The sequence below is a fragment of the Ceratosolen solmsi genome, unplaced genomic scaffold (genome assembly GCF_000503995.2).
Source record: "Ceratosolen solmsi marchali unplaced genomic scaffold, CerSol_1.0 scaffold31, whole genome shotgun sequence".
Taxonomy (NCBI): Eukaryota; Metazoa; Arthropoda; class Insecta; order Hymenoptera; family Agaonidae; genus Ceratosolen; species Ceratosolen solmsi.
Genome location: NW_011948432.1, coordinates 4535699 through 4551596, shown reverse-complemented (window position 1 = coordinate 4551596; position 15898 = coordinate 4535699). Strand labels below are relative to the sequence as shown.

The 15898-nt window shown below is 33.1% G+C and overlaps 2 protein-coding genes across 4 annotated transcripts in view; both read right to left on the bottom strand.

Annotated features, from left to right (window-relative positions):
• LOC105364350 (choline-phosphate cytidylyltransferase A) overlaps nt 1–818 on the bottom strand; it is a 35192-nt gene extending 34374 nt beyond the window's left edge. For both annotated transcript variants that reach the window (XR_912949.1, XM_011502251.1), the window contains exon 1: nt 738–818. The gene's annotated coding sequence lies outside the window, so the exon portion shown is untranslated. The remainder of the gene's footprint in view (nt 1–737) is intronic.
• A 3140-nt stretch (nt 819–3958) lies between these two features.
• Nucleotides 3959–13941, bottom strand: Karybeta3 (karyopherin beta 3). Of its 2 annotated transcripts, none has more exons than XM_011502249.1 (14): nt 13718–13941; nt 10703–10852; nt 10387–10613; nt 10145–10241; nt 9334–9899; nt 9115–9223; nt 8422–8721; nt 8142–8324; nt 7920–8040; nt 7201–7566; nt 6499–6752; nt 5378–5898; nt 4768–4987; nt 3959–4683 (listed from the first exon to the last, which is right to left on the bottom strand). In XM_011502249.1, the coding sequence occupies exons 1-14, from the start codon at nt 13796–13798 to the stop codon at nt 4588–4590; spliced, it is 3291 nt and encodes a 1096-aa protein (XP_011500551.1). In that variant the 5' UTR covers nt 13799–13941; the 3' UTR covers nt 3959–4587. The 2 variants fall into 2 exon arrangements, with proteins under 2 accessions (XP_011500551.1, XP_011500552.1); XM_011502250.1 differs by lacking the exon at nt 13718–13941 and adding an exon at nt 12653–12676.
• Between the last annotated feature and the right edge of the window lie 1957 nt (nt 13942–15898).

The following is a 15898-nucleotide window of genomic DNA, read 5'->3' as shown; positions in this document are numbered from 1 at the left end:
ATATCTTGTAATACGTGTTAAAGTAACATCCTTATAACTTTTTTAATAAGGCACATCGATATTTCAAAAAATTATTTATCTAAAATATGTTTACTTAGTTGAAAGTAAAATATCTTGTTGTAGGTGAATTGTTATGTACTTCTAAGTAATCTACATTGAAGTAAGTATACATTTACAATGTAAGTAAACAAATTTTAGTTTGAATTCTAATATACACAATCTTCTTACTATTAGATGGACATCTAAAATAAACAAATTCTCTCGATTTGTTATGCAGACTAATACTTGTAAAGGGTATATAACTTATATATTGGCTGTATGTTATGTTGAAAATTTTTTTTTAATTTAGGTTTTTCTTTTCTACTTTTTCAATATTTTTCTCTCTCGAGATTATGATATCCAAATTGAATACATACATACATACATACATGTATATATTAGAAAGCAAAGTACAATAAAATATAATTTTTTATATTATAAAATGAAATAATTTTATAGCAGTTGTAAAAAAAAAGTCAATTTTAATATAATTATTTACAAAACTCAATCAATAAATAATCCAATATAATTGTAAGGGATATATATATATATATATTATTTTTTTTTTTTTTTTTTTTTGCAAAATCTACATGCATAATTACTATTACTATTATTATTTACGTTGGATATTGTGAAATGGTTTAGTTTTATAGAATATAACAATTAAATTAAATGCTTCCACCAATAAGTATAATTACCTTAACCGCCTTGGATCGTCTTTTATATTTGTTTATACACTGTCAATGTCGGTTTTATAGAAATATTTACGTTAAATAACACCTATTTTTTTTTATTTTAATTGAACACGCCGAATCATTTACAAAACAACTTATTCGTCACTATTACAACATATAAACTGTCGTTAATGAATAAAAATATAAATTAAAAAATTCACATTAATAAGATCAGGAATATATTTTTTTTTATTTTTTTTTTTTTTTAATTTTGATATTCAATTTTACATTTTTACATTACATGGCTTCTTCCAGCACCCAACTCCGTCACATTTGAACTGAAGAAACTGCTAAACACAAAGCAATATCTCGTGTGGTCAATATGACGCAATGTCATTGACCGCTAAGTTGGATCGTATTATCAACTGCTTCCTTAATGAAACTCTCTAAATAATCTTTCATCATTTATTATCACTGTTCTTCCAAAAACTTGTGCAAGGTAAATAAGCATACAATTTCTCATTGGCATTACAAGCAATGGCACATATCTTACGATGAAATATAATATCATCCGTTTCATACTAGCTTTTAAGATTCTCGTTCAGTTATTGACTTCAACAATGTCTATGCAAATTACAGAAAAATCATTTCTCGCATTTCAACAAACACGCTCGGTCCAATGACAAATTGTGTTTTCGCGTAAAAATTGCCTTTTTCAAATACACGCGGCTCTTACATTACATTACAAATATATAATTGCTGTTTTCAATCGAGAGCACATTAAAATTAAAAATTTATATATTAATAGGAAAAAAAAAAAAAAAAAAAATAAATAAATAAAAAAATTATTTTTAATATTGCATAATAGTGTTAAAATCATAAGCATAGTTTGCTGGTAGAATATTCATTTGAAAAAAATTTTGGTTAAAATTTACATTATTATAATTGTAAGTAGTTTAGTGCGCATAAATAAATAAAATTATACATAAGCACAAGAAGTACAATTATTCATGCATATTAGGACATTCTTTTTAATAGAGATATATGCAAATATACAAATTTTTATCGATTAATATATAGAAACGTTTTAATCGTTGAATACGTTGTGTACAAAATACTATTTAGTCAAAATTAAATATAATTAATATGTGTAAAAAACTGTTTTAACAAATAGTTTTAAAAATGTTAAAATACAAAATTATAGTGCAAATTATCTTTATTTATACAATCACTTATCTAAAACTCGCAAAATGACAATTATTAAAAATTTATAAAAAAAAATATGGTTGAATTAAAAAAGCGTATTTTAAATATTAATCATAATCAAATTTTATATAACTGTATTGTTTAAATAAAATAAAAATTGATATATCACATTAATCAATCGTGAAAAACTAAGATTAACAAGAATAAAAGAATTTTTACAAACCTTCTGTCATTAATATGATAAAAAAAAAAAAAAAAAACAAAAAACAAACAAAAAAAAAAGATTAAAAAACCATTTGTATGGAGTATTCTTGTTTAAATCATCAAGTTACATTACGTATGGAGTTGATTAAAGTTGAGTAAAACAGTTTGAAAAGTTTACAATGAAAAACGGCAGATGTTACAAAGCTTGAAATTTATTTCAGTAAATAATAAATTTAAAATAATCTCTATATAATTCTTAATTCGATCTTCTTCATTTCCGTTATTTCATCATCTTTTATAATTGGAACGTTTCTTCTCATTAATATGATATTTCTCTCTCTCTCTCTCTCTCTCTCTCTCTCTCATATATGTATAAATATATATCCATATATATCTTCATACGCGTACGCAAGTCGAGCAAATCGATAAGTCAACTATATATATTTTCTTTTTTATTTTGAGTTCGACACGTGTATTGGTGAAGTTAACTGCGTCGCACGAAAAGTGCCGCGAAAATCCTGAGAACCAAGAGTTTTGGTTACTCGGGTAGAGGCTGATTTTTTTCTCTCTTTCATTTGACGTTTCTTTCTTTATAAAACTTCAAATCTATCTCTCTTTAATATATATTATCTTTTATTAATCGCAACAATATAATATTTCTTTTGAAAATGTTTGTAGTTCTTTTAAATATATATTTTTGGGACTGACGATAAATACTTTATGCTGTATTTAAGATTTCACTATTGATTTCTTTCTTGATTGACATCTATTTCAAAGTAATTAGATATTTGAGATTATCTTTACGAATAAAATCGTGCGGTTTCAGTAACTTCCAATTTTGCATTACTATTCTATATCTTAAATTTCTTTAGTTATGTACAAAGTGACTAATGCTCGTAACTCTTATTCTTTCTTTATATGTATTATTTATTTATTTTGTATTTTTTTTGTTTTGTTTTTTTTTTTCGAACTTTCTTTGATAAGATAAAAAAAATATAGACAAAAGGGTACTCGATGAAGAATCACGTCGTCTTTGTAGTTAATTGCGTCTTGTTTTATCGCGTGCGAGTCCTCCAGGACTATTTTAATATAACCAACACGTCTAACAAAAATAACTGCATACAAATAAATAAGAGAATGAATCATTTAGAATAAATTTATAATGAATAACAGTTTTTCAGTAGTTTGCGTTTCGCAGACTACTAATTTTTCATCTATTATTATTATTTTTTTTTTTTACCAAAGTTTCACAACCGCGTTGACTCTTTACCTTTGTTTTTTTTTTTTGTATTTGTTTGATGATACTGTGTAAAACTATACAGACTTATTAGCGCGCAGCACCAAATTGCGTTTCAAGTATGTTCATGAAAGAGAAAAGAAGTTTTTCTCGATGAGATGAATCTTCGGAATTTGAATATTGAAATATTGCAGGTTTCAATCTTTATCTTTTTATATTACGAAGCTTTAGGATACTCCAAATCGACTGTCAAAACTCCACAATAACACTATTGTTATTATCATTAAATAACATTTATTGTATCTAAATTTCATAATAATATATCTAAATCACAATGTCATGACATCTGAATAATGACAACGAGTTAGTGACTCCTAGTCTATTTTATTTTCTCACAACTTAATTCATGAAAGCTATTATATCGAGCTCAATCCAGTATGAAAGTTATTGTTGTCCACGTTTAAGAAATAAATAAGCTAGCACTGACGAAAAACGTCGTGATCGTAGCCTTGTGTTTTTGTTGAGTTTTTTTTTTTTTAGTTTGTTTTCTTTTTATTAATTTTAATTTTATTTTTTAAAACAATCATATTTTACGAAAGAAAAAGATTTTATAAAAATTTACAATGAATCATACACACTTATGTTTTTATAATATGGATCATTTTTAATGGCTGGTGAAACATGAATTTATAAATATTTTTCGGAAATATTTCTGTAATAGTTTAATACTTCTTTCTCCTTTTAAATATTTTTTTTTTTTTTTTTAAACAACGATTCTTTAGATAATTAAATATTTAATAACGTAGGTTACAAAAATAGTCATTTCGTCATTGCGAACTTATGTGAAGTAAATGAGAATTCATTTTTGTTATAAACTGACATAATTTACGAGACAATAGATAGTGAATTTACGATTTCCTATTATGTGGTAATTTGTTCTAGTCGTTCTGATAGAACTGTTACAACATAATGAAGAAAATTATTTAATCAACAATAACAGTAATAAGCAAAACAGTCTATTACACCTGTATTTATCTCTGTATGCTAGTTATCAGGCTGCGTGAGGCGTAAATTTTATTTATTTTTTTGCTTGTAGAAGAGTAGGTAAGATATTGATTACCTAAGTTGCATCAGTGATTTTCCAGTTATTTAGATTTGGAAAAGCACAGATATTTTTGTGTTTTAGTTATATCATTAAAATCGAAAGATTTTATAAGCGAAAGCTTTTTAATTTGCGATTTGTGCACTCAGAGCTTCATGTAGGGCCTGCTGTTGTTTCGATGTTAAAGCAGCTATACACGCTTGGAACATTGACTCGTTGCTCTAAAAATATAGTTTTTTTTTTATTCACAATAAGAGAATTTAATTTGTAAGCAGTACTTCATATAAATTAGATGACAAAATTACCTGAATTTGCCTAACAATGATAAGAATCCTGGCCATTACAGGATTGTCAGAGGGTACAACATCTTCATTTAATGCTTCAGCAAAGAAGCTGATAAGTCTCGGTAGATTTGCATTATTAGGGCCTAAAACTACAGGGTGGTTTGCTTCTATTAAGTCGCATAAATATCCATAAACGTGTGGAGCTTCGTCTTCGTCTTCTACAACCGGTAGCCAAGATAACCTAAATGGCAAAAGTTTTTATTCATGTCTTGGCTTCAACTTTACACGTATAAAAGATATTAATATTGTAATTTCATTTTATTTGAAATATAACAAATGTTTTTTTAAGTAAATATTAACCGTTTGAAATTCACCTCGTATCAATTTATCGTTGATATATTTTTTAATAAAATAATTTGATGAAATGAATCGAAGCTCATAATTGCCCATACATCTTTATGCTTTATAATACAAATGAAATACGAATGGGTCATATGTAAATAATACTTTCTTATCTAACGAACGAATTATTTTTTTTTTTTTTTTTTTTTTTCAAGAAAAAATCGCTTACAAATGTTTTCAAATGCAGAAAGTCGTATGGTATTGGGACAAAAATATAACAAGTCCTTACCAATGTGGCAGAATTTCATCGACGTTGATTGCTTTGTTATTGTACTTCAGTATTTTCGTGACTGCAGAGATGGCATTCTCCGTGGGATTGACATTTTCAGCCGCTCTCGACTCCGGATCGTTGATAACCTCCATAAGCCTGGGTAGCGCCTCGGCACACGCCTGGGCGAAAGCCTCGCCCCCGCATTGACCGAGTACACCGCAACCGTAGGCTGCCGCCTGTCTGACCTCCGCTGACTTGTCCGACACGTACTGAATCATTGGCCGTAGGAAGAACTCTTGGTATTTGGCGCACTCGGGGCCACCGTACTCGATCACGTCGTCGAAGACGCAAAGGGCCCACTGGTGATCTGACCAGGACCTGCTGGGTGCCAGCAGCTTCACGAAGTGACCGACCAGTTGATCGAAGTAGGGGAAAAAGGTGGACTTATGGGTAATAAAGAGTGCGTGGAATATGTCGGTTATTTTGCTCAATGTGTATAGATCTTCGTTGTCTTCGTCAACGAGCTGCTCCTCGACTACCTACTCGACAAACGGATATATAAGCTTTATTTATCCCGTCCTTTGTCCATGGTAAGATAAATACGCTCGTTTTCTTTCTATATGAAATAAGTTTTATTATAAAATTGCTTAATGGTCATGCGATTATAAAGCTACTGCTAGCAGCTACTCGACCACAACTGCTTTAGAACTACAAACGATCATTAATCAAGTTGCGATGCAACAGAAGCACAAAGAAACAAAAACGTTGGTAATGTATAAATAAATACATACTCTTAAATTAAAAAAAGAATATAAAATTAATAGTTAAGCTTTTTTATATGACAAATGCAACGTATAATCAATTGTTAATTAAAATTATACGATCTCATGGACAGATTGTAATTAAGGAATTTAATTTTTACAATTGCAGAGAGATTTATTATTGTACAATGACTCAACGTTACATCGACAATTATCTTTCATAAATTGTCAACGACACTTATATACATGACAAAAAAGTAATTTTAGACCATTACATTATAATTGTATTTAATGCAAATAGCCAACATAATACTTAATAATATTAAAGTTAAAGAATGCCCCGTTAATACTAATAACACTAAGAATATTTGTACTTACATCATCATAATCTTCGTCTTTTCTTTTTTCCAATCGAGCAAATGCTTTTTTGAAATGTTCGTTCAACAGTTTATCAAGAATACGTAATAATTCTGTCATCGATTGTGGCCCTAAACAGCCAGCGCCTAAAGTCTCGATACATTTGGCCAAGGAGTACAGTAATTCCAACAAAACGTCTGTTTCTGGTTCTGTATCAATGGCTTTCAAGAGATCTGGACAAATGTAATTCCACATACCTTCCAAGTACTGTGTACCTAAATAATAATTTGTTTGTTACATTACAGATAACATTATACTTAATAAAAAATCAAATATATTTTTCCTAATTCATTAAATAAAATAATAATTAATATATAATCGAGTAAATAGCAGTTTATGTGCTTTTATGTTTGATCAGCGCAATTTTTTAGTTACAACGTATCTCATTGTTGGATTATTTCGTTTATCGCAAATTCAGATATTATTAACTTTCATTTAATAATAATAATACATGTAGGTAAGCAGGATTGAAATATTCTAAAATCGATATATCGTATGTTTTATGTTATAGATAATTTTGTCAAATTACGAAAATGAAATAATTGGAGAAGCAATATTATTATAACAATAAATAAATATGTTTATGAATTTTTAATAAGTATTTATATATATATATGTAAACACATATATGAGAATAAACAAAAATACATTCGATTGACTGACCTTTAATTTTAGCACAATCTAAAAGACACGGTAAACTCTCGGCGGCGGCAGTTCTGACCCCGTCATGAAAATAAAACTTGAGCATGGGAACCATAAGCCGTACAACCTCTTCAGCATAATCGGCAAAACCGTCTTTTAGTTCTCTTGCATAACACACAAGCATCTCACAAGCGGATGCTTTATCTTCGAGTCCCGCGGTTTTAATGCCGAAGTTTTGTTGTTCACCTAGCGAGACAAATTGCCAATCGACGTCACTCTCTACGTCCTCCATGTCCTCATTATCTAGTACAGCTACCTCTGGCTTCATTGCTGCCGTTTGTAAAACAGTACCCATTACAAGTGGTAAATACTGTTCAAATTGTTGTCCTGCAATGGAAAATATATTTATATATTTTACCATTATTTTATTTACAGTGAGACTGGAAAATGATAAATTGTTAATTACAGTCTCAAATTTATATCTACAGTAGGTGCATTAATTGACATTAGAATAATATATTTATATGCACAATAATAAGTACGATACTCGCTATTATTATTGTATCGATATTCTTTTTAATTTAATATGTAAAGAATTTGCTATTTTAATTTTTACTTCCACACCATGTTTCTTCCGTTAAAGATGCCGATAGATAGAAGAACTTAGCAAAAGTAATATTAACGCGCGCGTCTGCGTATAGTAAATAAAAGAAACGGAAATAAGGTTAGATTTTAATTACCTAGAATTTTACAAAGACGAGCCCAGGCAGATATTAAATAGCTGAGTTGTGGATCGTCTTCTGGAAGATTAGTATGTGTTTTGAGTAGTAGGTCCATTACTTCATTTGCATCTCCTATGAACTATTAAAAAAAAAAAAAAAAAAAAAAAAACAACAACAACTTATTTAATTTCGATGGATTATCCTGTCGTATAAATTATTTTTTAAAAAGATAATATTTACTTTTTCCGTTCCCACAGCTAAGCCAATAAGACTCACGCACTCGATGGTTTTGCCACGTAACACTTTATGTTCTTCCCGAGTCGCATTCTTAATAATATATTTGAGACATGGCATTAATCTATCGTAATATTTTACAAATTGTTCTTCACACGTGTCGGCAACACTGGCAATTGTTGTAACCACCTAAATCACAAAACAAGTTGTAATTGATTTTTCAATAACTACATCATCAATACCATGTTTAATAATAATATATTATTTTTTAATTTATCAAACAAACCTGTTCCAAAACGAGTTTTGTACCCTTTTCAACTAATTCATGAAATTTGGTTGTCAAGATAGATTCAAGCTTTCCCATAATTGCATCCAAATATGGCATGAGGATATTTTTTGCACAGTCTTCGCTAAAATTAACGAGCGCGGCACCTGCGTGTGATTGTACTCGAGGATTCGCGTTGTCGTCGAGAACCAGCAATAGTCCCGGAATCACGACATCGTGGAATTTTTTCTCGAAAGTTGGTGCAAAATCAGTGGACATTTGACCGACGGCATTGCAAGCAGCGTATCTCACTCTGGGATGCTAAAATAATTCAACAAACTTCTTATCGACTATTAAAGCAAAACGTTGGCATGAGTTATCTCTTATATTGAAATGTTTGTTTCGATACTATAGTTATTGCAAAGTAACAATATCTAACTCTCAGAAACCCACTACTGAAAGAACCTTCATCTTATTATCAAAACGACAATTCAGAATTGGGAACATTCAGAGGCCTATTAATCTACCACAAGCGTAACGCTTTCACATTCAAATAATGAATTGACCGCTGACTCTGCCTGTGGTTTTTAACACACACACACACATATATATATATAACACACACACATAACATATATAATTATATATATATATGTGTGTGTGTGTGTGTGTGTGTGTGTGTGTGATAACACATTATTTCATAGAAAAACTTACTGGATCTTGCAAATATTGCATAATTCCATCCATAATTTGTGGTAATATAGCTTCCATTTGTTTATGGCACCCTTCACCAACAGCAGATATAGCCATAAGAGCAGCATGTCTATAAAAAAAGTTATGGTTAGATTATATACATGTTTTCTCTCTCTCTCTCTCTTCTCGAATTGGTTAATTATCAAATTTAACGTCGAGAGACTAAATTTATATAATTACCTATACTTCCAATCGGCGCTGCTCAACATCGAAGGTATATTTTGAACGATTTGAGGTAACATTGTTTTACCACCAAGACCACAGGCTAATCTATCTAAAGCACTTTCAGCTACTACGTTATTGATATCATTATCTTCCTCAATAATTTCGTCTGACAAAGTCCATTCCTCGTCTTCCTCGAGATCCGTCATCATTTTCAAAACCAATGGTACCAATGCTGAAATGTATTTCCCACCAACCTTTCGAACCATTGCTGGTGCTGTCTCGGCTAGAGTTACGATAACTTCAAGCGCGAGTTGTCTCCAAGAATCTTCCATATCTTCATTGGAGAAGACTTTCATGCACATCTCCATTATGCTTTCCAATTGTGGTCTTAGAAATTTTGGAGTTGACTCAGCTAAATCTATTAATACCTTCAGTAAAGTATCATCTTCTTGCTTTTCTATAGATTGGGCTGTAACAACTACGACTGATGGTAGAAGCTCGGAAAAATGCTTTTGTATATTAGCTTCTTTGTCATGAAGCATTATAAAAGCACCAATTGCTCTTACTGACTGAAATTGTACCTAAAATTATAAAATATATACATTAGTTTAAGTACTCGAAAGATTTAAAAATTTATAAATCAATTTATTTTGAAAAATGTAAGTTCCGTATCTGTCTGCAAATTACTACTTCACAAGTTACAGTCATCAGAAAACTATTTATTTATGGAAAATAAGTGGCAAAATGCATATATAACAATTGCACTTTGTGTATGAATTTCCAAAAGATTCAACATTATTTAATAATAATACACATTAGAACTTACTTCATAATTAGATGAATCGTTAACTGAGAGTTGCAGCATTTGCTTGATTAAATCTAGATAGTTTGCTTGTTGATTACCAAAAACTCCCGGGACACACCTAAATAAATTAAAATATTCTCTTACGAATAGGAAACAAACCCAATTAATTTTACATTTCTCTATATATAAGATATATTTTTATGAAAAAAAAAAAAAAGCTTTCCCCTATAAAGACATTCGTATAAAATATTCATTCAACTTACGTGAACATACACAGAGCACTTTCTTTTAGAGCTGGTATAGGACCGTTTACACACTGAAATAGGAACTGAAGAAATTCAGGCCATTGGTTATTTCCATCTTCGTCGATTAAATTTCGAGCAACTTCTGCAGTGACTTCGCATATTCTGCGCCTAACTTTAGGTGACTGCTCATTCTGAACTGCTAATAAAATTTGCTCTTTCAACTGCGCTTGTCCTTCGGGTGAAATCTATAACATTATTCTCATGATAGGTAATTGCGTCAAATTTAATATAAAAAAGAAAAGAAAAAGAAAATCGACAATCATTAATTATATACCTTTGGATAGAAATCTACAAATTCTGAAGAAAATAATCTACGAAGCAAGACTGCCGCCATGCCTCGTAAATCTTCTGTTACGGAACCATCACAAATAAATTGAAGCAGTAACTGAACCTTGTTTTCCACTGGTAAATTTTTGTATGCTTTCTAAACAGCAAAAAAAAAAAAAAAAAAAAAAAAAAAAAAATTACATATAAATAAAAATATTACAAGCATTTTACAGTATAATTTAATAATAATAGCGATAAAACTAATAATAATAATAATCAGTATACTAATAAATTTTTACTTTACTTTGCAATTTTGAAAATTCTATTTAAAATTTCTTATTTATTATTATTGTCGTATTATTATTTATAATAAATCATTAATTGATAAATTGTTAAAAAAATTATTTTCTAAGTTGTTTTAAATAAGTACATTGTAGACACATCAATTTAATTATACTGTAACAATAATTTATTTATGCGTTAAATACAACAGAAATATTTCATTAATAAAAAAAGCTTATTAAAGTGTGACTGATGAGCATTGTTTCTAAAATTTTATTGAATAATATTAAAAAACGTTAACACGTATATAAATCTGAAAACTTAAAATTTAAAGTATAAATATAAAAATACTTATTTTATCACAAGTAACGCAACAAAATTACCATACATAAATTTGTTTTAGTAATATTGTTTCTATATCTGATAATAATAATAGTGGTATTATAAAATACCTTTCTTGGTATATAATCATCAAACGACCTATCAAAAATAATTTAATGAAAAAAAATTGTTATAAGGCTTTGATAGTCATTAATTTGAAAATTTAATTAAAATGTAATTTTGTAAAATTATATAAAAAAAACATCCAAATTGTAATTTATAAGATAAATCTAAATGAATATATGTGTGTGTGTGTATATATATATCTTGTTTTACAAGATTTCTTTAATTATTTCTTTTTTTTAAAATACATTATATATATATATATATATATAATTGAATTTATTATTAATTATTTAAATTAAGTATTCTATGTGTAGGTACAAATAACAAAGAATATCTCATTAACTTATTAATATATATTGATATTGAAATTTAAGTAAAATTGTCCTGATTATTAAATTTGAATATATCAATAATTTCTCATCCGACAATGATATTAATTAATGAATTTTATATTAGGTACAACGAACCATAAGCTTTAACAATTTTATGTATAATTGGCCCAAAAGTTATTGATTCAATAGAGTGCAGAATTAACAGCATTTAATTGAGTTAACCAAGATTCGACTAAAATGTTGGAATTTTAATAATTTTTTTATTTACTTTTTAGATCCAATTTAAATATCAATAATTAATTAAAATTAAATTTAAATAAACTTACGCGGAGTAATTAAGTTATAAAATACATTTAAATATTTATTTTCCATACTAATATTTCCACGATTACGAATAATCATAATAAGCGTCGTTAAAAGATATATTATAATAAATAAAAATTCGGTAAATTTAATTATGTTAATCGGGTACGAGTCATAGTTCTCATTGGATAAATTTAAATATCAAATGATACATTTGAATGAAACGTGACAATTTGAAAAATATTTAATCCCAGTTATTTCACTCCACACATGCTCATCTATTAAAACTATTAAAACAGTAAAATAAACATAATGTTTATTTGTTAATAGGAAGAAAGTTGGATAATAACCTGACGATTGCAAGCATTTTACTTTTCCGAAGATTACAAAAGTTTCATGAAATTCTAGCGGGCATAAGGTCCACAAATTCATGCTTTTCCAATTAACACCGTTCATTACAGATGATTCATACCAAGAGAACATATTTAATCGACAAATTTAGGTAAAGAAGCAGTGAAGTTCAAATGCATATTTAGAATAATAATGGGAGCTTATTACAAAAAAACTCATGCTCGTAGAAAGGTATTTCTTACTAAAAACATTGCTAAGTAAATTATAACTAACTAAACGTAACACGAAGCACTCGTCGAAATACGGAATTCAAGACGTGACTCTGAAGAACGTGCTACACCGTCCCGTTCGCTCTCTCTCTCTCTCTCTCTCTCTCTCTCGCTCCCTCACCTTTTCTTTTCCAACATCTTAACTAACTATATTAAAATTAGCACTCGGCATCGTTTGCAAACCATCAGAGTTAAAAAAAAAAAGAAGCAATTATAAAGTTACCAAATAATGGCAGAGAAGAGGTGGAGTACACTAAGAGGAATAAAAAAAAAAAAATGTACTAGAGTATCGCGAATAGTGCATAGCCGCGTGTTAGCTTTGTAGGTTATGTCGGATGCGTGGCAAACGTCGTATGCTCACATGCACAAAACAGAGTTGAAAAGAAAAAATTTAATATATATATATATACGTGGACCGCTACCCTGAGCATTCGTGGACAATTAATAAAGAAATATCGAGCCTTAGACTTCATCTTAAAAGCAAAGAAAGAAGAATATTCATCGCCGAATTATTGTGAGGAACGAGGGAAAAAAGAAAAAAGGATGAAAAAAAAAAAGTTAGGACCCTAAACGATTCCAATCATTTCATCCCGTCACCTTCTCTTCTTCCCAATTAGCGAAACAAAATTATCCAATTGAAAGCACGAGGGCAGTTCGAAGCCTAAAAAAGCTCGGTCGTCCGTTCGCGCGAATTCGAGAGCCTCGAAAGTAGTTCGAGCGGATAGGAAGGTGATCGAGCAGCGCGACCCCGAGCAGAGATCCAGGTGAGATCTACTCTCGTTTTTTATCCTCTTTTTTTTGCCGCGATCGCAACTCCGTATTCCGTTCTCGCGCGCACACGCGCCAATGAGGCGCCACCATTTTGGTTGCTCGCGCGTGTCTCCGCTGCACTGTCACCCGCTGAGTCTCCTCGCGTCCTTGGCCGCACGGAGGTCAGACCCGTGTATACTCGAGGTTACGGATGAGTCACGAAGGACTCACACGGGCGAGAGTGGCTCCGGATCGAGGAAGAGGCCCTGTGATAAGAGAGAGACTTACCTCGGCTTGAGCCCGCACGTCATTATCAGTGCTCAGAAGCGTATTGAGGAGTTGCTGGAATTGTTCGAGCTCTGCCGCCATTGTCGCCGGACAAGATGCGAGCCCGGGTTCGGAAGATGGAGGCTGGGCGCCTCGCCGACAGGCGGATCCGGAATACAATTGCCACCGTCGATACTACCGATGCCGCTGCCGCTACTACTACTACTGCCGCTACTGTCACCGCCGCCGCCGCCGCCGCCGCCGCCACCACCACCACCACCACCACCACTACCACTACCGCCGCCGCTACCGCTGGAACTGCAATTGCAACTGCAACTGCAACTGCAACTGCTGTTACTACTACTACTGCTGCTGTTGTTGTTAGTGCTAATATTGCTAATACTACCCTTACTGCTTGGTCTTGCTTTTAATGACCCTCTCTCCCCCTCTCTCCCCCTCTCTTACGCACCACGGCGTATTATCCGTGGAGGCACGCGTGCGCGCGGGCTTGCGAACACACACACCGAGAAGGAAGGAATGATTCGAGTCGCACGCGCCTTCGACAGGACACGAGCAGCTCTATCTCAAGGGAGAGGGGTGGGGCGGTAGAAACTCCAGGGGCTCCTCGCGCCGACGACGTCTAGCTCTTACAAACTGCCTCGGACTTTGATTGAGCGCGCGCGCCCCTCAACACGTACTCTCTCGCTTGACTACGCTGTACTCCGCAGTCGCGCGCACCTATTACCGAGTCCCCTCTACCCCCGCCACACCGCCAATTAGATTTCGACGTTGTCCTCTTGCTCGTCGTCGTCGTGTTGTCGTTGTCGTCGTGTGTCGTTGTCGTTGACGTCGTGTGTCGTGTGTCGTTGTCGTTGTCGTTGTCGTTGACGTCGTGTGTCGTTGTCGTTGACGTCGTGTGTCGTGTGTCGTTGTCGTTGTCGTTGTCGTTGACGTCGTGTGTCGTTGTCGTTGACGTCGTGTGTCGTTGTCGTTGTCGTTGTCGTTGGCGTTGTCGTTGTCGTTGTCGTTTGCGTCGTGTGTCGTTGCGTTGCGTCGTGTGTCGTTGCGTTGTCGTCGTGTGTCGTTGCGTTGTCGTCGTGTATCGTAGTCGTCGTGTGTCGTTGTCGTCGCGTGTCGTTGTCGTCGTGTATCGTTGTTGTCGTTGTCGTTGTCGTCGTAGTTGTTGCTTGTTGTTGTCGTCGTCGTCGTCGACTATATGTCGGATGGGGCGAAGGAGCGGAGGAGGGCGAGGAATCTCAAGAACTAACGTCAATGTAGTAACGAGGCGCAGCACCGTTACTCGTCCTCCTCGAGCGGCGATTCCTCGGGAATATCCCTCGGGGCTGAGGACTCGGCTTTCGCTGCCGAGGAGGTTCTTGTCGAGGTACCGATGCCGGAAGTATAATAGCCTGCATGCACTTCCGATGTGCGAGAGAGAGAGACGCGGAGTGCGAGCGTGAGCGAGCGAGAGGAAGGGAACGCGCGAGCGCCGTCGGCGATTTATACGAGGCCTCGTCGCTCAGCTTTTCTTCAATTTTTCACGGAAAATTGTCGCGCATCAACGTTGTTGGCACGCCCCTCCGTTTCCCAGCGCCAGCGTCTATTGGCTCGCCAACTGTCCTCTTCGACCTTTCAATTTATTTAGATTTTTGGTTCGAAGCCGCGACGCGCGCTTTTTCTTCCTCGTCTCCATTGGCACGAGGTCCGACTCACCGCCAATCGACGTCCACTCCCGATTTTAGCCGCCGTTTAAAATTTTTCCTCTGCCTTACTCCGCTTTTATCGTACGTCTTCTGCTACGAGTTTTAAACACATTTTTTTATCGCTAAACTCGCCTCTCCTCCTCCTCCCGCCCCACCCCCCTCCCACCACACTCAACCAACCCGCCCACCATTGCATCGCTTCTCGGCTCAAAGTCCAATTTTACGAGGCAAAAAGTAAATATTTAGGCCAAACTTTCGGCCTTAATTTGCCGTTTGCGACAAATACTCATGGACTTGTTTAAAGCTCTCAAGTCCAGGGACTTTTAATTATCATTTACGTTTTTCTCTCTCTTTTTCTTTCATCCCCCCTCCCCCCTCCCCCCTCCCCTCCCCCTCCCCCTCTTTTTTCTCCTTTTTTGTTTTCTTTTCTTTTCTAACATCCTCGAGATTGCTAATGCATGCGCCAGCTGAAAAAAAAAAAAAAAAAAAAAAACATTTT

Bases quoted from the DNA above. Each gene is read 5' to 3' on its own strand.
- Karybeta3 (XM_011502249.1), bottom strand. From the start codon at position 13,798: ATGGCGGCAGAGCTCGAACAATTCCAGCAACTCCTCAATACGCTTCTG. The intron at 10,853-13,717 runs GTAAGTCTCTCT...TTTGCTGTTTAG, and splicing joins ACGTGCGGGCTCAAGCCGAG to AAAGCATACAAAAATTTACC. The intron at 9,900-10,144 runs GTAAGTTCTAAT...TTATAATTTTAG, and splicing joins ACGATTCATCTAATTATGAA to GTACAATTTCAGTCAGTAAG.